The sequence below is a fragment of the Myxine glutinosa genome, chromosome 3 (assembly GCF_964187855.1).
Source record: "Myxine glutinosa chromosome 3, kmMyxGlut1.1, whole genome shotgun sequence".
NCBI lineage: Eukaryota > Metazoa > Chordata > Myxini > Myxiniformes > Myxinidae > Myxine > Myxine glutinosa.
In genome coordinates this window covers 22,293,943-22,319,544 of record NC_136263.1, presented here as the reverse complement: position 1 = coordinate 22,319,544, position 25,602 = coordinate 22,293,943, and the positions used below count along the sequence as shown (strand labels likewise).

The following is a 25,602-nucleotide window of genomic DNA, read 5'->3' as shown; positions in this document are numbered from 1 at the left end:
ATAAAACATATGCAGATGAATGAGTTTTAAAATGGTGATCTAACTTTCTTTGCCAGGTGTGTGTGTGTGTGTGTGTGTGTGTGTGTGTGTGTGTGTGTGTGTGTGTGTGTGTGTGTGTGTGTGTGTGTGTGTGTGTGTGTGTGTGTGTGTGTGTGTACAAACTTGCCAGGTGTGTGAGTGTGTGTCTGTGTATGCACAAAATTGGCAGGTGTGTGTGCGAATGGAAGGAAAGGATAGCAAACTGACTCGGAACAAACTAGGTCTTCCTCTAATAATGCAGACGATTCATGTCATAAAAGCAAATGGTTAACCCTTAGGAGGACAGGGGAGGGGCTGGGGAGGAAGAAATTAATATTACCGACATTATGAATAATTACCAAGTATTCATTTCCCCAGAAAGGTTGCATGTCTTTTTAATGTTATGTAGGCCACAACAAGACCACTTGACCATTGTGCCAAATAATTAGTGTTTTAAAAAACGGTTTTTCAAAAATAAAATGACGTGTTCTTAAATCCTCCTGTACTTGAAAAGTGTCAGTTATTACAACCGAAACACGGAGAGAAACACACACACACACACACAAACAGTTGATGGAAAAAAAGTGGAAGAAAAGGGGAAAAACAACCGAAAACACTAACGAGCTGACAGGAAGTGACGCAACTTAGATGGGAAATCTGTCATAACACCAGTGACTCCCAAATCAAAAGCTCTCTTAAAATCTGCTTCTTCGTTGAGAACCCACAAGTACACCTGCAGGAACACACAAGGTGCATACAGTTACAAATCTGGGGAATGAGGTCAAGTTGTGACAGTCAATATGTTTATACGTTTTCAAATAAGTCAAAATAAATTCTTAACCAAACATGTCCACAAAACAAACCAGCATGACTGGGCAAGACACCAACCAACCACTCCTGGTAGAAAAATAAACTTTTAAAAGACATCGGAGTGCTCCCTGGAGATATCTTCATTTTCATCCTTGCCTCTGATATATAAATACAGTATAACAAAGATATTCCTGGAAGTTGATCTCATTCCTCCCTCCAGGTCTTCAAGACAGCTGTTCACCACCATCGCAGAGCGTCCCAATCTAAAACCATGGTTATGTTCTACTTTCTTCCCCCCCCCCCACCCTCCACCCTCCACCCCACCCTCCACCCCACCCTCCACCATACCCCAATCCCTCCTCCTTCCAAATTTTCAGTTTTCACTCCTGAGAGTTTCCTTCAGTATCAATCTTATCCACCCCATGCATCATTTCTGCCCCCCCACCCCCCAATCCACCCCACATCCATTGTTTGTCCGCCTCCCTCCGTCTGCCCGCCCCCCTCTCCCCTCCACCCCACCACCTCTCTACTGTTCCTTTTGTTCTGCTGCGTCCTGATCTATTCAGTGTACTAGCTCTTCCACAAGCCTCAATTATGCATGCATAACTAGATTGGCACTCTTGGACATAGCAACGTCGACTGATATGCCTCCGCCCACATTGTGACATTATTCTACATACTTGTACCAAGTTCGATTCAAATCCCTTCAGCTGTTCTCAAGTATCACGTTATTACCTGACATGATCTTTGAGCTTTGATGCAGAATCTAATCAGTTCATCCTTTCATCATAATATGTACTTACACCAAGTTTGGTTAAAATCCCATCACTAGTTCACAAGTTAGCGCAGTAACAGAATTTTTACCGAACAGGACTTCTGAACTTTGACCTCTTGACCCTATAATATAATCCTACATCATTATACATACTTGTACTTTGTAAGTTTGACTTGTTTGCTTCAACCGTTCTTATGGTAACCAAACTTCCCCAAAATTACTATTTATAGACTCTGTCCTTTGGCCTCAATGCCGAAATCTAATCAATTCATCCTTTCATCAAAACATATACTTTTACCAAGTATATGTTTTGTACTATATAGTAACACATACTTTATAGTAACAACCCTAACCCTAACAACCCTAACCCTAACCCTAACCCTAACAACTCCCATCACTGGTTCACAAATTAGCTCGGTAACAGATTTTTATTTTTTTTGTCATAACGTAACATCTTACCTTTGACCTCTTGACCCTATAATCTAACAAGTTCATCTTTGCATCATCATAATACTTGTACCAAGTTAGACTTGGTTCCCTTCAGCTATTCTTAAGTTATTGTGGTAAAGAAAACCTATGACAGACTGTGACCTTTCACCTCTTGAATCCAAAATCGAAACAGTTCATCTTTACCTCATTATACATACCCACACCAAGTTTGACTTAGATCCCTCCAGCCACTCAAGTTATTGCGGTAACGAAAACCTATCGCGGACGGACGGACGGACGGACAACCCAAAAACACAATGCCTCCAGCAACTTCACAAACAACTCGGTGGAGGCATAAAAAAGGCTAAATATCGTACATACCTGCACTCCGCGTCTCTCGAGATGCCTGAAGAGTTTACGGCTAAGCAGCAACCTAATGGGAAGAATGAATGAGAGAATGAGTGAAATATTTACTGAAATAACGAGAGAGTTCACAGAACCCATTATCCTGCTCAGTCTTGAGAAAAAGGACATGGGAAGGATCTTTTAAACTCTTGCTTTGTTTTGCACTAAACAAACAGTGCAGGTGCCGCCATGTTTATCTGGACGCTGAATCTCACAGTCACTCTGCCCTCAAGACATGAGACGGCGTAAATATTTTGTCCAAGTGCTGCTATGTAAATAGAGGGTTTTTGAAAGTGCCAAGAAGGTGGGTGATTTGTGTACTGCAGTGTATAGTTAAATTGAAATAAAATAAATAGTTAGGCAGCTTCGCAATTTTTGGGGGAACGACTTTACAAAAGTACCATTTTTATTTTCGTGGTTCATTGGACCATATGCAATATAATTAGGACCGGAGGCAAGACATATACAGTGTTTGACTTTTGCGCAAATACGACTCGCACAGCATAATATCGAGCAATACATTTATGCAAATAAATCATCAGCTATTGGAGTTAGACTAAAATCGTAAATACATAAATTGCTGGACAAATTACCTTGAACAACATGTTGTCTGTTCTAAAGCTATATTGTCATTACATCCTTGTAGTTGCGTACATGTTAGATATATGAGAGGTGCGCGAGTCACAAGTATAACACATTTGTATAAACACTCGGTATTATATTACTAATTATTATTACATGGAAGCGTAAGATTTGTTATGCAGGCATGCATAAGTTTTACAAATAACACTGCACGTAATGAAATAAAAGTTAGCCTCCTTGTTGAAAATATATACATAATTGGTTTTTGTCCAATAAAAAGGTGAAGAACACTGTATATTTCTTGCCTCCGGTCCTAAATCTATTGTGTATGGTCTAATGGACCACCAAAATAAAAATGGCGCTTTTGTCAAGCCGTTCCCCATTTTCGATAAATATGCTGCTAAGCTGCCCGACTAAAAGGTTTGAAAAAAAAAAAAAAAAAAAAATGAAAACCTTTTTCAGACGTTTACCGCCATTGATGTGCCTACCACCTTATTTAACACGTTACATTAATTCTTCATGCCTGTTGATTATGTCCCTTATGACGTCCCCATAACAGTAAGTTTCCTGTTTGGAATCGTTTTCAATTTTATTTGACTGCCAGACAGACTAAAAATATCATCTCAGTCTGTGCACAGGTGCGATCGGGATGAGATTCCGTAGAATTTGCCAAATCCAGAGTCAAAGTACTACTAAACTGCAGCTTTGTATTCCGATACGTATTCTACAGTGTTCAAAAATATATAACATTCAATTTAAATTAAGTAGTTCCTCAAACATAGACCGATGTCATAAAGAAATTCAGGTGTCCTGCTCTATCTTCACAAACATGTCTATTGGAAATGAAACTAAATCGACGATACATTTGGTGAAGAAATCATAGTTACCAGTCAGCTAGCCAGCACAGGAAGCGACGGAAACGAGGAACCTTTCCTGGTTCCATAAGCCTGAAACATGGACCAAAAACAAGAAAAGGGAGAAGGTAAGAAAATATATTTACAAAACTTTACAAAGCAAGACGGACCAAAAGAGGGGTTGAGTAAAGGCATACTCGAGTTCTGATATGAGCATTATTCAGCAGATGCTCTGTGACATCTTTGTTTATCGCTGGTGTGAAGGAATTTCATGAATACAGGCCATTGTCATTTTAGGTTATCTCCAAAAGCATAACCCGAGGAGGACAAAATTGCCATTTCACTTTTTTTTTTCTTTTTTTTTGTATACTGAATCGAGGCTCGTGAAAGAGCTAAAAGAGCACTTGAAGAGAAAAGGGTCTTCAGGGTCACAAGTTGAATACGATTCATTAGTTATTTAGCGATAGGGCCGACAGGATGGTCTAGAGGTACTCGCACTCGCGCCTAAGCTGTCTAGCCTGGGTTTGACTCCCGACACAACTATAAACTGTCAGTCCGGTGTTTCACAGGCCGGGCGATTCATCAATGTGTGTGTCGTCCCTCAGATGCATGTTAAGCGGGCGTCCCGTCTGTCGGCATTAGTTGGTGGATGTTAAAGATCCTATTGTGTTATTCGCGAAGAGTAGGCGAGCTATTGCCAGCACCATGGCCAAATTCCAAATTCCTACCCTAACTAGTCGAATGTCAGGCCTGGTCAGCCAGTTCATGAAGACTTGTTCAGTGACGATTCAACTTGGCGCTCAGTGATTACTTTGAAGATGCATTTTTCAAAGCTTAAGGTACGGACTGTATTCTTCTGACAATCTCTTATTGTAGGGAAAAACGTTTCCACAGATTCCTCCTCAAGCTGAGGCTCAACTAAAACCAGACTTCAGCTACACTTCCACACGTACAATTAATGCTGATAAAACTAAAATACAAATAAACAATATGGGATATGTGAACGGGTGCATTTGCGTAATCACGAACACATCCGGAAACGCATCATTCACTTCCCATATCATCGGTTTTTCAGGAGTCATGTGATGCAAAAGTTCACAAACTTTCACTTTGGTACATTTTGACAGTTAAAAGTATAGACTCAACAAAAGGATGAAAATAAAAACCAAGGATCTGCACAAGGTATTACAACAGACCAAGGACCACTAACCTAAAGGAGCCTATCCAAATGTCATAGGGCTTTTCTTGTTTACGTTAGCAGCACAAAGCTTTAAAGGTGGATAGAAAGATATACCTTGACAGCATTGATGGCACAGGTATCTCCAGGCAAGCCTCTGGTATTGGCAGGAAAGGCAGTAACCCACAGTAGTAATAGGCAACGAGAAAGAGCACTCGGCGTGAAGAGAAGAGTGTTGGTATGGCTGGATTCTAACACAGAGCACAAACGGTAACGCTTCACGTGAACAGAGTTCAAACTACCCAAACTCAATCTAAAGATACTGTAATAGGATGAGGAAATAGATTGCATTATATGAAGTTACAAACCTCATGACTATCACAAAGCCATCGATTCAATGAACAATTAAAAAACAATTAGCTATGTTTAAGTGCCACTCCTCACCTCCAGACGACATTTCCGCACTATCTGATGCCGTGCGTTCCCCCAGACAGTGAGGTGCTCACGCCGAAATTCACGAACAAGCTCGGACACCTGCGGGAGCACACGGTGATTACTCAGCTTTTCCATGTCAGCAGAGAAATGATGCCCGGATATCAAGATTTGCTAAAGGAAGGGAAGATGGTTTCATCGTGGAAATTTAAGGGGAAGAAGAAAACCAAAAAAAAAAAACAAAAAAAAAAAAAACATTTAGTGAGATACAAATCTGTTGCCATCCAAGGTTTCCCTAAATACATTAAGACTCGACCACAATGTGGGTACTAGTATTATATGCAAAACCAAATCCACCAGGTAGATCGGGTCATAAATATGATGCCAGTCTATCAGACCAAACATATTACCAACCTCCTGAAGTTCATTAATGAGCAGGCCGGGCTTTTATTAGCAAACCAAATATCAGAACCGTAACTTGTAAGACTTTAGTTTGGGACTCGGTCGATCACATGCTCCAAATGTCCACCTCTGCGCTGAATACAGTGCTCCTATGGTTGGTAGCGAGTGCCCCGGAAGCATTGACGGAAAGAGAGTGGCAATCACATGTGTGGGAAAATTGCATGCTCAGTCAGGGTCAGGGCCTGTCATCCTTCCGAGGTCGGCTAATTGAGTACCAGTTCACTGGTAATTCCCTGTTTGTCGTTAAAGGCGGCAAAAAGGGTTGGCGTCAGGAAGGGCATCCGGCCGTAAAACATTGCTTCAAATAGGGGACCGAAAAACAACAACAACCACGGTTCCCGAAAAAGGCCAACCCCCGCTTTGCGGGGAAAAATGGCCTCTAAAGGTAAAGGTGGTTTAGTCAGGGTCGCCCAGATACACTACATGACCAAAAGTATACTGACACCCGAACATCTCATTCCAAAATCATGGGCATTAATATGGAGTTGGTCCCCCCTTTGCTGCTATAACAGCCTCCACTCTTCTGGGAAGGCTTTCCACTAGATGTTGGAACATTGCTGCGGGGATTTGCTTCCATTCAGCCACAAGAACATTAGTGAGGTCGGGCACTGATGTTGGGTGATTAGGCCTGGCTCGCAGTCGGCGTTCCAATTCATCCCAAAGGTGTTCGATGGGGTTGAGGTCAGGCCTCTGTGTAGGCCAGTCACGTTCTTCCACACCGATCTCGACAAACCATTTCTGTATGGACCTCGCTTTGTGCATTGGCCATTGTCATGCTGAAACAGGAAAGGGGCTTCCCCAAACTGTTGCCACAAAGTTAGAAGAAACAATCGTCGAGAATGTCATTGTGTGCTGTAGCGTTAAGATTTCCCTTCACTGGAACTAAGGGGCCTAGCCCGAACCATGAAAAACAGCCCCAGACCATTATTCCTCCTCCACCGAACATTACAGTTGGCACAATGCATTCGGGTAGATAGTGTTATCCTGGCATCCGCCAAACCCAGTTTCGTCTGTCGGACTGCAAGATGGAGAAGCGCATTCATTACTCCAGAGAACGTGTTTCCACTGTTCCAGAGACCAAAGGCAGCGAGCTTTACACCACTCCAGCCGACGCTTGGCATTGCGCATGGTAAACTTAGCCTTGTGTGTGGCTGCCCGGCTATGGAAACCCATTCCATGAAGCTCCCGCCGAACAGTTGTTGTGCTGACGTCGCTTACAGAAGCAGTTTGGAACTCGGTAGTGAGTGTTGCAACCGAGGACAGACAATTTTTACGTGCTACGTGCTTCAGCAATCGGCAGCCCCGTTCTGTAAACTTGTGTGGCCTACCACCACGGCTGAACTGTTGTTGCTCCTAGACGTTTCCACTTCACAATAACAACACTTACAATTGACCGGGGCAGCTCTATCGGGTCAGAAATTTCACAAACTGACTGGTTGGAAAGGAGGCATCCTATGACAGTGCCACGTTGAAAGTCACTAAGCTCTTCAGTATGGCCCATTCTACTGCCAATGTTTGTCTATGGAGATTGCATGGCTGTGTACCTGATTATATATACACCTGTCAGCAATGGGTGTGGCTGAAACAGCCGAATCCACTAATTAGAAGGGATGTCCGCATACTTTTGGTCTTGTAGTGTAGCTCAGATGGCAGAGCACTTGTACAGTTTTCCAGATGACCTGGGTTCGATTCCTGGTGTGGGCCTGTAATTTCCCCCACATATATCAATTTAATTACAGAAATAATATCACAAAGTGACGCGCTTACAGAATATACTCACTCGCGTCTTATGCAGTTTCTTGTACTCCTCGTTCTTCAAAATCAATTGTTCACAAACGTTTTGTTTAAACAGTTCAGGCTTTGCTTATAGCAGCAGCTCTCAAGGAAAGCCTTTTACGAAAGGCTGCACAAGCAAGATAAACAGACTGCATGGTTGTAAATCCACCATTTGGTCGATTCAATAAATAATTAATAGATACATGTGCCAGAATTCAGACAGCCATGTGAAGCTGTAACTTTAGAGTACAAATGAAAGGAAAGTCTGTGGCAGGGTGGTGGAAGAATGAAGGAAATAAGATAAAGATTTTAGAGCACTCAGACAGATGTACAATTTGATACAAATTAAAACCTCTCGACTGGGTTGAGGCACAATATTACTCATCTGTGTCAATCTGTGTGTCAATCAGCAATATAAAGATTCCCACTGTGAACAAACATTTACGTTTAAAGGGTGGATAAGTCTTTCATTGTTTTACGAACAAAAACCCCACAAAGAAACAGCCAGGAGGAGGCCATTCGGCACGTCATTCCTCTGCCGTATTGACACCCTAAACTACTGTGAGCGGTGTTGGGCCTTAATGCGGTAGCTTAGCCAGGGAACAGGCACATTATGGCCGACTTATTTTAAAAGCTACGACAAAATATTCGACATCTGCAAGCAAAAAGAAGACACAGACAGCTTTACATCCCATTCTGAAGGATGCTGTGCTCTGAGATGCACGTTAGTGTTATATGTAACCAATGTGATCATTATTGCTTTGCTTGAAATATTTCTTGTGTGCACAAATCCTGAACACAAGAGCTGCCCTTCCTGCATCCTGACTTATCCATTGATGTGATAGTTTCACACAAACATATGATAACAAAATAAAGTACATTTTTCAACAGGGCTGACAGGATATAGGTATGTACACCCACCCACCTCTAAGCTGTCTAGCCTGGGTTTAAATCCCCATCCAGCTATAAACCGTCATTCCGAGGAGTCACAAGGAAGGCAATTCATCAATGTGTGTGCCATCCCTCGGATGGACATTAAACGGTCGTCCTGTTTGCCGATATTATTTGGTGGACATTAAAGATCCCCACAGAGACCTTCGCAAAGAGTATGGGAGCTATCACCAGCACCCTAAACAAATTACAAATTCCTGTCCGAAATACTACTGGGAAGGCAATGGAAAACCACCTAGCACCAAGAAACTGCTTCAGCAGCACCGACGCTCTGCAACAGTATAGTGTTGCGGTTTTGAGAACCCACACTTTTGTAAATAAATAATCACTTGTGTAAATACTTGGAATATTTACAAGAATTATTTACATCATTTAAAAGGTTAAAGGTTGCACCCTTAACTAGTCCATATGCAACACGTAGGCCACCATAGGAACTTTAGTTATTTCCTTATTATGTGTCAGATAAGGCCATGTTCCCAATAGTTGAATCTGCGTTGCATTAATCAAATAAGATAGGCCCCATTCGCTCATTTTCCAATCGCTCTCTCCAAACGGCGCCATTATGCGCCCCTACAGACGGTGCCTTATCCCTCCCAATTATATTACATGCCTCCGCTTGCTAGCAGCGTTCGCTGCCTCGCTGAGCTTCCGCCCAAGCAACGCCATTGACCATGCGGTCTCAGGCCGAGGAAAAAGGGGGCGGGACACAAGAGCAAGGCGTGGCCCTGTCAACTCGCCATCAAGGGCGGAGCCGGTAAGCCCTTACCAGCCAACCAGGGCTGAGGTAAGCTCGCGGGCGGGCGGGCGTGGTTTCCAAGCGCGCGCATTGATCTTGAAGCGCGTAATATAGGCGCCAGCGCGAGCCTTTTTACGAAGTCGACTCGGGTTGGAAACAGCGCTTGGTGAGGTCTGGCTGAGAGACGAAGCTGCGCAGAGCTCTTTGACGAACTGCTTCGGAAAGCCCTTGTTGAACGTGCGAGAGAGAGAGAGCGTTGCTCGATAAAGGTATTACGTACGCGGCATCCCAGACCCTCGCTATATGTAAGGTCCGCTCGCGGTTGGCGACACGTGAAGCTGCCTGCCGTTCTTCGCCCGCGGAACCAGAGCCTGGACGGAGTCGACCTACCTGGAACCATCTACCTGGACCTTCCCCCCTGCCAGCTACCATCCCGTGTGAGTGTGTATGTTCGTCTGGGGTCGTTAAGTTAAGACTGTTTAGTTAAGCCTGCCCTGTGTCCTGCTTCTTCTTCTTCTTCCTTGTATATTCCTTTCGTTTCCTCTTCTTGATTGTAAATAAATTCACCTGTTCTTCCTATACTCTGGTTTCTTCTTACCTGATCGCTTTAGTCTTTTCTCAATTGAGTACCTGTGGCACGATTTCGGAACTGCTCAGAATCGGGTTTAGTTCTTGTTAACGGCCTGAGTCGTGGCTCGCTTCGCTCGGCGTGTCCATTACAGCCGCGGCTCGGGCGGGGCTCATTTCCTCGCTTCCCGGAAGGCGCTGGTAATTAGGTAATAGGAACAATTTGGCTTACCACCCTATTCAGCGCTGACCGGAAGTGACGTCATAGCTCCAGGACTCGGGACGGCCAGCTTAAAGGACATGGGGATTAAACCCCCCCCCCCCCTTGATAAGGGGAGAGCCGACCCCCAAATCCGTAACAATATTATATCAGAATCAAAATTCTTAAGCAATACCAGCTTTCACATTATTGCAAATACAAACGACAGAGTTCATAGAACGCCTTACCCCTCGAAGTCTTGGGGGAATAAAAGGCCATTGGTGGGGTATGTAAGTGGAAAATTTGATTGGTTGAGATGATGTAAAATGCCGTAATATTTTGTCCAGGTACTGCTAAACGAAAGGTTTTTGAAAATACCAAAAAGGCAATTTGTGTTCTAGTGTTCAAGTGTACAATTCAATTGAAATAAAGACTTTAAAGGTCGTAAACAAACAAACAAAAATTCCAGAAGTTTACCGCCGTTGATACAGCACTTTTTACACCACGTTATTTAACAGGTACATTAGTTATTCGTGCCTGTTGTCGGTGTCCTTTATAACATCCTTAAAACATGTTTTCCTGTTTGGAATGATTTTCAATTTTGTTTCGCTGCCAGACAGGCAAAAAGAGTCTGCTCATGGGCGATCAAGACAAATTCAGAGCAACAGTACTGCCAACTACAGGTTTGGTTTGTGGTTCATGTTCAAAATATAACAATAAATTTAAATAAAGTTGTTCCTCGATTATAAACTGATGTTTGTGGACAGAGACAGACAGACAAAATGAACCAACTGCTTAACCTCGCATTTCGCTTCAGGTGCGAGGGGTATAAAATGCAAAATTAATACGTAATATAGTGACAGGGAGATTTCACCTGGGAGATAAGCTCATCATCATTATCCTTGATATCGATGTTGATGGAGACATCAGGAAAAGCAGTGAAGACTTCACGAAGCAGCGGGATTCTCCGATCCTTTCCCATGCATTCACATCCTGCATAAACACCATGATACACAGAGAGTCGAGTTAGAACTAATCGTTAAGATCTCTTGGGATTTGTTTGGAACAAAGATGCAAGAGGTTCATTTCAAGACCCAATTCAATGGTGGGACCAATTTGCATACAGCCACGATGAAAAGTTATAAAACGCAACGGATATGGACATCATCCAGTTTGATCCACACACAGCACCGAGGTAGCTGTGTTGAACATAAAAGATGGTGAACAATCACACACCACTTCTTACCTCCAGCACTGAGAAGTGGACGGAGGTTATGTATTCACCCATTTGTTAATTGAAGATATAATTTTGCCAAGTATATTGGTCTGCAGTGTCGGTTTGTCACACAAATTTTGTCCACGGTTTTGAAGCAATCTTTCTTTAAAAATTGTGTATTTAAGTGACCAGCCATGGACAGCAATGCACATTTTTTGGTCAGGATTCTCATTCAGATCCAGAAACTATCATTTGTTTTATGTTTTTATCACCATTGAGAGATTTTTATTTATTTATTTTTGTATACTTAGTCGAGGCTCATATAACAGCTAACACATAGAACATATAACAAAGGGAAAGGGAGACAAGGGGGGAGGGGAAGAGAGGGAAGCACAACGACAGTAGAGAACAGGACATCAGGAGATCTGTGGAAGGGAGAGGTCTGGGGTGGGGTACACAGGATAAACAAGATGGACAAGGGATCAGACACTACAAGGACTTTCAGGAAAGAAAACGGAAGTGTCCTTCCAGTGTCAAAGAAAACGGAAATGCAAGTATCTTTCAATCCTGACAAATCTCACACTCTCACTGTGTCTCTCCGGAAAGAATCTGGAAAACCCTCCCATCTAATTTCTCAACAATCCTCTCGAAGAAGTCCCGTCACTCAAGCTTTTGAGGCTCACTATCTGCCATGATCTTTCCTGGGAAAACCACATTTCCAAGCTGTCCTCCAAAGCCAGTCACCGACTGGGCATCCTCGATCGTGCAAAGTCCTTCCTTGGCACCAAGGAGCTGTTCACCACATACAAAACTTTCATCCGCAAATTGGAGTACTGCTCTCCCCTCTGGGCTGGTGCTCCTGCCTCACACCTAGCTCAGCTTCAGGCTGTAGAAACCAAAGTATTCAGAATCATTGGAATCTCCCACAATGAAGCTGATTCTGAGGGCCTTTCTCTCTCACGACAGGCAGGTTTGGTGGTCTTTCTGTCTTCTCCCGACTCCTCTCCGGCCTTGCTCCCCCTGCTCTGTCTGTGTTCTGTCCCCCAAATATTCATGCAGGATGCACAAGATCTGCCAGTAACCCTCTTCTGGTGAAACTGCCAAATCAAGACTCCATCTTGTCCATCTTGTTTAATCCATGTAACCCACCCCAGCCCTCTCTCCCTTCCACAGATCCCCCAATGTCCCTGTTCCCGACTGTTGTTGTGCTTCCCTCTCTCTCCCCTCTTGTCTCCCGCTCCCTCTATTATATATTTTGTGTGTTATCTTGTGTACAAAAAAAACAACAACAAAAAAAACGTTTGTTTAGTAATGCATGTTGGGCCAACACCTTTTTATAACATCCTCATGCTGGCACACCCTTAATGATAAAGGTTGTTTACCCTGCTATCAAAATTATGTTTGGATTTCTGCAGGATTATCTTTACCTCTTAAAATTTGTCAAACGGGATCATCAAGTAATAAATCAATAAATTGAACTTTTGAGAAGCTCAAGAACAGGTGAAAAATAGATATTTAAACAACGTAAAGAAAAAACGAGACCGAAAGTCCAACAGTGGCATAGCCAGCTTGTAAAATATTATAAACCACAAACACACATGAATAGCTTTTTAAACAGTAACTAATGCTGTTTATAACATTAAACAAATAAATTTGGAGGAATCCCGACATCTCTAAAGGTGGTTCTTCGTGAGGTAAGTTTTACTTACAGAACTGAGGGAAGATCTACTGTAATCTAGATTATACCCAACAGAGATGGGTACGTACTGTTTTGTTGGAAGAGACGTAACGTCGATGATTTGGATATTTGATGGTCATTTTAACAATCGCTTTGTTTTTGTTTCACACTGAATGAAAAACGTAAAGGTGGAGCATGGCGATTGTGATATATGACAGGTTCGACGATATGTTCGGCATGAACGAAATTGGAATCAAAATGCCGGAGTGTGGAGAGTCAGCCGCCATACCACCGTAATGACATCAGACGTAATCAAAATAACCTGTCATGTGACCAGATCTCGGGTCTGATTGGTAAATGTTTGAGGGGACATACATACATACAGTCGGACAGACACTGTTCTAGATGGCTTTGCCCTATGAGCTACGCCATAAAAATTTACAATATACCACCTTTAAAACCACCTTTAGAGGCCATTTTTCCCCGCAGGCGGGGGTTGGCCTTTTTCGGGGACCGTGGTTGTTGTTGTTTTTTTTTTTGGTCCCCTTTTTTAAGCAATATTTTACGGCCGGATGCCCTTCCTGCCGCCAACCCTGTTTGTCGCCTTTTTACGACACACAGGGAATTACCAGTGAACTGGTACTCAATTAGCCGACCTCGGAAGGATGACAGGCTGAGTCAACCCCCCTGGCGTTAATTCAGCGATCGACCGGGATTCGAACCCAGGATCCTAGGATCCTAAGCTGGCACCCTAGCCACTAGCCCAACACCAGGGATTGTATTGCCGCTAGCCCAACACCAGGGAAAAATTGGCAATATACAATAATCAATAATTAATTAAATACATCCATTAACCAAAAACATTGATGTGGCATCAACACCCAGGCTCAAATAACTTGTACATCATTATTATTAACAGTTTACAATAAATAGGTTATGTCAAAAACAACTCCACATCCATTTGGTTATTGGAGCTTTGCTTCAAACACAAACGTCCGTCGGCATCGTCATTCAGTTCAAGGGCAGATTATTTCAGATGCATTGATTTTCAGATTTCAGAGCATGTTTTTGCTTTATGCACATTACCCGGGTCATTGGCCCCCGTTGGACTAATCCGAAACGCCGACTTATGGATTGGGTCTCGTTCGTCTGTCTGCCTGTCCGTGTGAGTGTCCACAACCATATCTCGGACATGTATGGACTGAGTTTGTTCATACTTAGCATAAAGACAACACACGACGGCATACATATGCACATTTTTTTTTTTTTACAATGCGATCAAAGATGGCCGACTGGCACCATTTTAGGTGTAAAAACCCCGATGTTGAACACGTCCTCAACAATTTCTCAGACATAAATTTACTGATCTCGTTAAAACTTGGAAAATAAATAATGAATGATGGTTTACATATGCTCATCGCTTTTGTTTCGATATCAGATCCAAAATGGCTGGTGCCCTTTCGTTAGTTAAATGTGTCCCCAACCATTTATCGGCCATGCATGGACCAATTTTGTACAAACGTGGCACAAAGGCAATACACGAGAGTATACATATGCAGAATAGTTTGTTGTGTAATCCGACCAGAGATAGCCGACTGGCAGCCTTTAACTCCATACAGCAAAATTGATTTTAAAAAACAAAAAACAGGGGCTACGACATTTTATGTCTTTATCCCCTTGTTTTTTGTTTTTTTTTGGAAGCGATTGAGGCAGCTGTCAGTTCCCTATACACCACCCAAATAAAGGTGTGTGTCGGAGCATGTTGCAAGCTTGGAACAAGATCACCCATAGGACCTGTAGGATGCTAGAAAATAATAATGCACAGCGCATGCTACTGATTGAATAGCACTTCAACATCGGCAGATTTAATTCTATATACCTTTCCTCACACTTGAACTATCCCTTCCTCCATATACTATTCCTCTATTTCCATCAATCTCTGCTACTCCCTCCTTCGTGCTCTCCCTTTATCTGTCTCTTTCCACCCAACACACCCTCCAATTTCCCTGGTACCTGGCTGGAAGGAAACGGCAATTCTTGATCTGTATCGTGGAAGTTCCTAAGGGGAGTGATTGGGAGAAGCAAAACATGACACAAATGAGAAGCAAAGCAAAGGATTAAATGCATAGGAAGAATAAATGTGTTTATGATAATTAGACAGCCAAGCTAAAATAAAGGGACACCAGAGTTAGCTGAGCAGTAGTTTCTGATTTCACTTCATAGGGAACAATGAGAAACAGGAGAATATGAAAAGAAAAAAGAAAACGGTAGCATTTTTGCAGGCAAAAGAAGAGTGCCTCGAAGAAGGAATTGTAAGAGGACAGTTATGTGAAATAACTTGCAAGAGGTTGGGCTGGCAGGATGGTAAAGGCCCGAGAGGTTTTCACACTAGCCTCTGAACTGTCTAGCCTGGGTTTGAATCCCGGCCCAGCCATAAGCTGTAATCATGGTGTTTCACAGGCAGGGTGATTCATCAATACGCCGTTCCTCGGATGGACGTTAAACAAGCCTTCCATCTATCCCATTAGTTGGGGGATGTTAAAGAGCCCACGGTATCCTTCATGAAGTGTAGGTGAACTATTGCCAGCATCATAAACAAATTATAAATTCCTGCTGTAACCTACAGGGGAACCACATCAGCAACACAGCTGCACCCTCTAGCAATGATGCTACCCCGCAGCCTTGTGCTCCATATGAAAAAAGAAGAAGAAGAAGAAGAAGTGGATGGTGTAATTACTATGCTTGACTATGACAGTAGTAGGCATACAATGGATATACACGTTTAGTTGAAGGAAAACGTATTTCAATACCTGTCTCACATTCCTTTTACATGGTTATGTGCATGAGTATATTAGAGTGCAATGTTTACATGAACCATTTGGAAAGTTTCCTGCAATCGGCCTTTACTTCCTCTTCATTCTATAACACCAGATATCAAATCTATCGGTGAATCCAGATAATCACGTCTGTCTTGCGATTCATTCTGGCTTCCGGGTATTCCATCTCACCATCATTTCAAATAACTTGTAAAAGGTGAACACCTTAGATTTTTTAAAGGGTTTGTCCCATTGTCTGTGTACATGTCCACACACATACATTGTAGTTGAGCTGCCTGATATCTGCATCTTTCCCACACGTCCGCAGCAGCGAACTGTCATGGCAGACAACCACCTGTCCATCTTTTGTCCGACGTACATCCAACTCCAGCATGTCTGCGCCCAGGTTCAAAGCACTGTTCACAGACAAACAGTTAGACAAACTACAAATATATAAAATAAAAAGAATAAAACACGAAAAGGTAGGCAAGGTTCTTCCTTTCATTTCAAGAGATTGGTGCCATCCTTATTATTCTTTTCTACATCATCAGCTAACTGAGAATTATCTAATGGTTAAACCAATGTTGCATTGTCCTCATTTTATCGGATCTCACAAAGTTGACAAGATTTTCCACTTCAATTAAATTAGCTAATTGAAAGGGTTTTTTAATACCATAAAGACAAAATATACCATTAAACTCAAATTGCTGGTCACGTAACATCTAACAATGTAGACTGGGAATGTAGCCAAGTAAAACAAGAGTGAGGTCCATGACACGCCATCGCAAATGCCCACGAAGTCGACGGTACGCCATCGCAAATGCCCGCGAAGTCGACAGCACGCCATCGCAAATGCCCGCGAAGTCGACGGCACGCCATCGCAAATGCCCGCGAAGTCGACGGCATGCCATCGCAAATGCCAGCGAAGTCGACGGCACGCCATCGCAAATGCCCGCGAAGTCGACGGCACGCCATCGCAAATGCCCGCGACGTCGACGGCACGCCATCGCAAATGTGCGTGACGTCGACGGCACGCCATCGCAAATGCCCACAAAGTCGATGGCACGCAATCGCAAGTGCCCACGTAGTCTATGGCACGCCATCGCAAATGCCCGCGAAGTTGATGGCACACCATCGCAAATCCCCGCGAAGTCGATGGCACACCATCGCAAATGCCCACAAAGTCTATGGCACGCCATCGCAAATGCCCTCGAAGTCGATCGCACTCCATCGCAAATCCCCACAAAGTCGATGGCACGCAATCGCAAGTGCCCACGAAGTCGATTGCACACCATCGCAAATCCCCACAAAGTCGATTGCACGCCATCGCAAATGCCGTGAAGTCGATCGCACTCCATCAAAATCCCCAGGAAGTCGATGGCACGCCATCGCAAGCAAATCCCCATGAAGTCGATGGCACACCATCCAACGCAAATGCCTGTGAAGTCGACTTCCTCTCTGGTCGTAATCAACATGTGGCCCTGAATGGATTTCTCTCTTCTCCCCATCCTGTTCAGGCTGGAGCTCCCCAAGGCAGTGTTCTGGGCCCTGTGATTTTCCTGGTCTTCATCAATGATCTCTCCGACTCTCTGGAAAATCCTCTCTATCTCTTTGCTGATGACTCCACTCTCTGCTGCTCCATTCCTCATCCCTCAGATTGGCAGTCTGCAGCCTCCTCACTCTCTGCAGAACTGGACAAAATCACAGACTTGTCAAACAAGTGGAACATGTCTTTCAATCCTGACAAATCTCACACGCTTACTATGTCTCTCCGAAAAGACCACTGGACAACCCTCCCATCTACTTTCTCAACAATCCTCTCCAAGAAGTTCTATCTCTTGGGTCTCACAATCTGCCATGATCATTCCTGGGAAAACCACATTTCCAAGCAGGCCTCCAAAGCCAGTCGCTGACTGGGCATCCTCCGTCATGTGAAGTCCTTCCTTGGCACACCTGAGCTCTTCACCACAGACAAGACTTTCATCCGCAGCTCAATGGAATACTCCTCTCCCCTATGGGCTGGTGCTCCTGCCTCACACCTAACTCGGCTTCACGCTGTTGACACCAAAGCTTTCAGAATCATTGGAATCTCCCGCGATGAAGCTAACTCTGAGGGCCTTTCACTCACTCACCGCAGGCAGGTTGGTGGTCTTTCTGTATTCTACCGACTCCTCTCTGGCCTAGCCCCCCGAGCCCTATCTGTGCTCTGTCGCCCAAATACTCCTACAGGTCGCACAAGATCTGCCAGCAACCGCAACCCTCTTCTGGTGAAACTGCCAAAAATCAAGACTCTCTGCTCACTATCACTCTTTCATTCCTCTCTTCTCCCGCCTCTGGAACAAACTCCCTCACACTCCTCAATCCCACTCCTCCCTCCAGGTATTTACAGCTGTTCACCACCATCTCTTGTCTTCCCCCATCCAAAACTTCCCCCATGCTACCCCCGTTAATTCACCCCAGATCCACTTTTCTGAAATACTAAATTATTTCCTGAAAGTCCTTGCTGTGTCCATGTGTTTTTTATGCTGTGTACTCTTCCCTTGCCCATTCCCTTCCCACGCCTCCTCCCCACAAGCCCCCTCCCTCCCACAGATCTCCCGATGTCCCTGCTCTCAAATGTTGTACTTGTGTGCTTCCCCCTCTCTCTCCCCATCTTGTCTCCTGCTCCCTTTAATCTGTCTTAAGTGTCCGTTTGTTTTGTTTTTTTGTCATTAATGTTAGCACGAGCCATTCATGTTACACGAGCCTCGATCTTGTATACAAAAAAACAAACAAACGGTATTTCATACTGAAATACTGAATTTGGTGTTTTTCGGTCTGTCCGAGATGCATTCGGACATTACTTATCCATTCTGAACAAACCTGACAGGAGGAGCAAGAGTCTTTATGTTAATGATTGTAGTTAAGATTGAGGTTGTAGGGATTTGGCCTCCTCCCCAAAAGGGATTTCCACCTTGGGCGAAGTCCGTGTTAACTGTTAAGATAGCTTATCAGGGCATTTTTCCTGACACCGCTTCCAATAACAAAAGTAACAAGAAAGAGCAATCAGAGATTGCAAACCCTCGCCAGGATATCTTTTCAGTGGTTTTTAAGGCTTTTGTGTTAAAACAAATATGGCGGCTGAACCACGTGACCAATGACGTCATCATTATATATTTTTTCTCCACTAATTTATTTCTAGATTATGCTCAAGAAATTTCATCTTGATCGAATGAAGTTTTGTACTTGTCAAATTATGACGTCATAATGGAGGCACCTATGACATCATCATTAACACATTTTATTCCCCATGGAGAGTTCTTTACAATGAGCCATGTCTCAATGTTTTCTATTCCACGCTTTCAGAGATATAGAGGTGCAAAGTTTTTTGGTTTTTCCAAGATGGCTCAAAGATGAAAATTGAGGATTTTAGAAATTTGAAAAAGTGGTTGACCTTTTCTATGTTGACATTTTGGCCGACGCTGATCTCAAAAATAGTGGTGGTTGAATTCAGTAAGCCGATATGTAAATCCTATTCAAATTTCAAGTCAATCGGATGAAAATTGAGGATTTTAGAAATTTGGAAAAAAAGTGGTTGACCTTTGGCCTATGTTGACCTTTTGACCTCAAAAATATATAGGATTTTGTCGGACCACGAACTATCATTTGGAGAAGTTTCGTGAAGATCGGTTTAAAATTGTGACCTGCAGGCAAGTACAAGTGAGCGGACAGACAAACACACAAACCAAGAAACATGAAAAATCAATCATCGAGTGACACTTGGCAAAACAGAACAAATTCGAATTACACTTTGTAGAGCATCCTTTTGTCCTCAAAAATAAATAGTGGTTGACTTCACTGACCTGATATGCAAATCGCCTTTAAAGTTTAAGTTAATCTGATGAAAATTGACAATTTTTGAAATTTGGCCTTTTTGACCATTTGGTCATTTTTGAAATTCTTGAAATTTTTGAAATTTGGCCATTTGGTATTTATTGACCTTTTGGCCTATGTTGATCTCAAAAATAGTTGGTGGTTGAATTCAGTTAGCTGATATGAAAATCCTATTCAATTTTCAAGTGAAATGTTTCAAGTGAAATGTTTGAAATGAAATGCTTGAAATGTTTCAAGGATGAAATTTGAGGGTTTTAGAAATTTGAAAAAAGTGGTTGACCTTTGGCATATGTTGACCTTTGGCCTATGTTGACCTTTTGACCTTAAAAATATATATGATTTTGTCACACTACAAACTCTACCATTTGGTGAAGTTTCGTGAAGATCGGTTTTAAATTGTGACTTGTAGGCAAGTATAAGTGAGCGGACACACACACAAACACAAACTGACCGGAGTGATCAACATAAAAACCACCGTTTAGAGGCCATTTTTCCCCGCAAAGCGGGGGTTGGCCTTTTCGGGGACCGTGGTAGTTGTTGTTTTTTGGTCCCCTTTTTGAAGCAACGTTTTACGGCCGGATGCCCTTCCTGACGCCAACCCTTTTTGCCGCCTTCAACGACAAACAGGGAATTACCAGTGAACTGGTACTCAATTAGCCGACCTCGGAAGGATGACAGGCTGAGTCAACCCCCCTGGCATTAATTCGGCGATCGACCGGGATTCGAACCCAGGATCCTAGGATCCTAAGCCGGCACCCTAGCCGCTAGCCCAACACCAGGGATTCAGTGATCACCAGGGAGTTACACCAGGGAGTGATCAACATACTTGCAAAAATTTTTTTTACCAAATAAACAAACGGACTGAAATGTAATACCCTCTCCTGAGGCAAGGGTAACAACAACCCTAATTACAATAGCATAATATTCATGTTATTACAAAACAATATTAATATTGAATACTAATAATACCTCTACCCAAAGGGTTTTTCCTCCTTGGACAAATGTATCAATGTGAATAAGCAGCTTATCGTGGCGCAAGCCGACCAGAGGTAAAAAGTGTGCGTTTGTCTGTCCGCTCACTTATACTTGCCTAATGGTCACACTTTTAAACCGATGTTCACAAAACTTCACCAGATGGAAGAGTTCGTGGTCCGACAAAATCCTATTTATTTTAGAGGTCAAAATGTCAATGTAGACCAAAGGGTTGTGGAACCGCCGGTTTGAGAGGTTCTGGGCTGAAAGGATCGAAACCTCGATGAAAAACGGTGTCCAGCTGATGATCCGGGCAGTTGGAAAACCAGTGGTGTGTGTGTGTGTGTGTGTGTGTTCTTAATGTCCGGCTTCCTTCCTGTAACTACAGTGCAGTAACTGATCTTTATTTTGATTACAAACGCCTTTTAAACTGTTAAGATGTTCGTTACCCGGATGAGCAAATAAATCGACACATGATAACTCGAATCCCTTGGTACTGAACATAATCAAAAACACGACTCCACACATCTCAATTTTCTGCAAAAAACAACTTCATGCTAACTCTCTTAAACACACTGGGAATACAATCAAGAGATCTACAGGGTCTCAAGTCCACCGAAGGCAGACACTCCTAAATACTCAACCAACCAGTTACACCCAACTGTTCAAACAAAACACGCAACTCGCATTTCACAACAACTCCATTTTTGGAGAGAGAAATGTTTCTTTGATTTTTTTTTAAAGAACAAATTGTGAAAGATTACGAAGACACGTAGGCAGTTTGGTATTCCCATGCGGATAGACAGCTCACAATGTTGAGAAACCAGGTTAAAATGCCATAAACTGCGTCGACTTATCCTTCGTCTACGGATGTCCTTGTACACCCACAAAGTGCGTCAATGCCTTTTATAGATGTACAACCTCCTGCAGGGTTCTTCATCGTCTTCAACGGCAAAATTTCTCAAACGTTGACAACGTCTCCCCAGGTCTCATCACATCTCCCCAGGTCTTCAAGACATCTGTTCAACACCATCTCAGATCATCCCCAATCCAAAATCATCTTTTCTGTCCCAGCAGACACCCGCTTCCTCCCCCAATTCTTTCCAAATCTCCTGTTTTTCCTTTCTGAAGCATTTGCGTCTGGATCTGTCTCGTTCACCACCGTGTGTCCTCCCCTAGCCCTCATTTGTTCAAGTCTCCCTCCATTTTGTCCCTCTACCCTGCTGTTGGTGTTTCCCCCCTCTCTCTCTACTTTTACTTTGTTTATGTTACGTCCTGATCCATTCTAACGTTCTACCTCCTCCATGAGCCTCGACTTTATTTGTATATCTATATATATAAAACACAGTTTGTGTGTGTGTGTGTGTGTGTGTGTGTGTGTGTGTGTGTGTGTGTGTGTGTGTGTAATGTTACCAATAGACTCCTAAACGGAGAGGCTCACGCACTTGATATTTGGCATAGACATGGCCATTGAGCCTGGGAAGAACATGGCCGACCTAAAAAAAAATATTTCATAATACTTTTTTACCATATTTTTACCTCAGCGCATTTCAGCGAGGAATATTATGCACGGAATCTGACCGGTGGCAGAGCAGCGCGCTGATTCGCTCAGAGCGATCACGTGATGTTCCTTGCCGCCATAAACTCACAGTTACGCGTTCGCACATAATTCAGAGCGAAAAGCGATTGCGTTTTTTCACATTTCAGCGAGGAACATTGCCATTCACACCACATAGGGTTTTTTTCTTTCATCTTTAGATCCATATTTTTTATCAGCGAGGAATATTATGCACGGAATCTGACCGGTGGCAGAGCAGCGCGCTGATTCGCTCAGAGCGATCACGTGATGTTCCTTGCCGCCATAAACTCACAGTTACGCGTTCGCACATAATTCAGAGCGAAAAGCGATTGCGTTTTTTCACATTTCAGCGAGGAACATTGCCATTCACACCACATAGGGTTTTTTTCTTTCATCTTTAGATCCATATTTTTTATCAGCGAGGAATATTATACACGGAATCTGAGGCGGTGGCAGAGCAGCGCGCCGATTCGCTCAGAGCGATCACGTGATGTTCCTTGCCGCCATAAACTCACAGCAAGTAGCACAGATTTTAGCATGATTAGCATGATTTAGCATAGATAGTAGCATGTTTCACATAGATTTTAGCACGATTAGCATTTAGCATGATTTAGCATAGATAGTAGCATGTTTCACATAGATTTTTTTTCAGCGAGGAATATTATACACGGAATCTGAGCCGGTGGCAGAGCAGCGCGCTGATTCGCTCAGAGCGATCACGTGATGTTCCATCCCTGCCGCCAGACCATCTATATATATAAAACACAGTTTGTGTGTCTGTAATGTAATGTTACCTCCCCTCCCCCCTCCCCTTACCCCCAATCCCCTCCCCCTCTCCCTACCCCCTCCATCCTACCCCCTCCCTTCCCCCTACCCCCTCCCCCCCTCCACCCTTACCCACCCCCCCTCCCCTGACCCTCCTCCTCCACCTCCTCCCCCTCCCCCCCTCCCCCCCCTTCCTCCCCTCCCCTCCCTCTCCTCCCCTCCCCCCCGTTCCCCTCCCCTCCCCCGCCCGGCAATGCCGGGTACTTCTGCTAGTAAATAAATAAATCAAACAGCCATGTGTGTAGATTTTGAGACGCAACCGACTGCGTTTCCATTCTTTCCCCCTTCGCAGCATTTTCTACAATCGTTATGACCTCTGATCTATATTCCATTTATTAAAAAAGCAAAAGAGGAGGAGGGTAAGAGAGGTTGGTGGAGAGTCGTCATGGTTGCTGGAGTGGTTGTCAGGGAGTGAGTGAACGAGAGAGAAAAAGAAAGGGCGAAACCACAACAACTTCTTCACTTACTGTTCGAAAGCAGTCATGGTGTTCTCCAAGTTTTCTCCAGCTCCTGCCGGATGAACAGCGATTAGAATCATCGAGGAAACATAAATCAACCTCATGTTCAACCTAACCTGAGAGCATACTCCACAATGCACCACTCCCTGCAGACACTTCCAACCCGACAGTTCTGTTAAATTTTATTCCGATGGGAATAAAAAAAAAAAAGCAGCGACAAACGAAACATTTTAATTAACACTAATTATGTATTTTTTTATATTCTTACTGCGACCGAACAATCAGGAATGGTTGGTTTCTGCTTCTGGTACCAATGAGACAATTTATACCAAACTTTACCCCAGGAGTCAACAGAAGAGGATGCTCATCCGAGTAATTGCTCCATATTAATGGACGACTTCCAACTTTTCAGCCGTTAAACTCTGGCACCTGAAGCAGCCGATTGTCCCCTCCGAAGAACAGCATACTCTATGGTGCGACACCCCACAGGCACATCACCACACTTCCCCTACCTCTGGCACCTGAAGCAGCCGATTGTCCCCTCCGAAGAACAGCATACTCCATGGTGCGACACCCCACAGGCACATCACCACACTTCCCCTACCTCTGGCACCTGAAGCAGCCGATTGTCCCCTCCGAAGAACAGCATACTCCATGGTGCGACACCACACAGGCACATCACCACACTTCCCCTACCGCCCTTGCGGGGTCGGCCGAGGAAAGCTTTCAGGCAAGTCTTTCACAAACCGGCCGGCCAGGCCTGACGTTCGGCCGAACTGACCATTCGCTCAGGGTGCCGGCGATGACTCGCCTGCTCTCGCAATCGGACCACTAATTAATAATTAAGTATTAATTATGTTTACGACTTCCTCAGACCAAGCTCGTGGTGAAGGGATCACTTCATGACTGTGACCCTAACGTACCACGTCACTAAACGATATTGTGCTCTCGCAAACAATCCCAGAGTAGGTTTTCAACCTGAGGTTATTATTATCGGCAAACCTTCACGACCCCCCAAACGTACCACCACGGTGAGCGATCAGCCTGGGCCTGCCTCGCGGACGAGCTGCGGGCGGTCCATGTAGCAACGTCGGGAATCGAAGAACGAGCGCCGACAATAGCGCGTAGAACGCGGCGGCGAACCACAACCAAAACCAAAACATCCTCTCACGAACACAACCCTCCCACTTCAGAGATTCTCGGTGTGTGCGACGAAACAGGAAGGTTGAGCCGCCGCATTCGGCAGCGGCCCCTTCAGGAGCTATTACGGTGTGACGTAACGCCGTAAATAATACGTCATACGTACAGCCGTAAATAATACGTCATACGTACAGCCGTAAATAATACGTCATACGTACAGCCGTAAAACCCCAAACACGTCGTCATATACTCCTTGGTGTATTTCCCCCGCCCCTTCCATATTTTCTTCTTCTTCCTTCGCTTTATCCTTCCATTGAATGGATCACGTGATTGCGGATTGCCGTCGTTTGCTGGTACATCGTCGCTGTGCTGCTGATGCAGTGCCTCTTGTAGGTTAGAGCAGGAATTTGTAGATTCAAATCTTATTATAATAGAGCAAACGTAAATGGTTATGTCGTGATGTTATGTATGTTTGTTGAAATGCGACGATAACGTCTTCTTCTTCTTCTTCAAATATAATTAACACCCTCTTAATGACGTTTAGACTGCTGAGACCCCTCAGACCTTTGACGACCCTTTAATTCTCCCAAGACCCCTGAAGACGCAAAATACCCTTAAAGACCCAAAAGACCCCGAAGACCCAAAACACCCCAAATATCCAAAATACCCTTGAAGGCCCAGAGGCTCAAAAAGACCCTGAAGACCTAAATGGCGCCGAAGACTCAAAAGACCCGAAGACCGAAACTACCCAAAACACCCAAAGCCCAAATCACCCTGAAGACCCAAAACACCCCGAAGACCCAAAACACCCTGAAGACCTAAAACACCGTGAAGACCACAAACACCTTTAAAGACCCTGACGACCCAAAACA

General features: G+C 43.9%; 1 protein-coding gene across 1 annotated transcript; it reads right to left on the bottom strand.

Annotated features, from left to right (window-relative positions):
• Positions 1–397: 397 nt before the first annotated feature.
• Positions 398–24,865, bottom strand: LOC137423761 (lysophospholipase D GDPD1). Its single transcript, XM_068111244.2, has 10 exons — positions 24,615–24,865; positions 23,600–23,642; positions 16,164–16,299; positions 15,081–15,126; positions 11,048–11,166; positions 5,495–5,584; positions 5,168–5,301; positions 3,907–3,966; positions 2,414–2,465; positions 398–751 (listed from the first exon to the last, which is right to left on the bottom strand). Exons 1-10 carry the CDS (start codon positions 24,751–24,753, stop codon positions 635–637), a joined length of 936 nt encoding a protein of 311 aa, XP_067967345.1. The 5' UTR covers positions 24,754–24,865; the 3' UTR covers positions 398–634.
• Between the last annotated feature and the right edge of the window lie 737 nt (positions 24,866–25,602).

Coding starts and splice junctions, on each gene's coding strand:
- LOC137423761 (XM_068111244.2), bottom strand. CDS start 24,753: ATGTTTTGGTTTTGGTTGTGGTTCGCCGCCGCGTTCTACGCGCTATTG. Junction 23,643..24,614: donor GCTGATCGCTCACCGTGGTG/GTACGTTTGGGG, acceptor TTCATCCGGCAG/GAGCTGGAGAAAACTTGGAG. Junction 16,300..23,599: donor ACCATGACTGCTTTCGAACA/GTAAGTGAAGAA, acceptor GTCTGTGAACAG/TGCTTTGAACCTGGGCGCAG.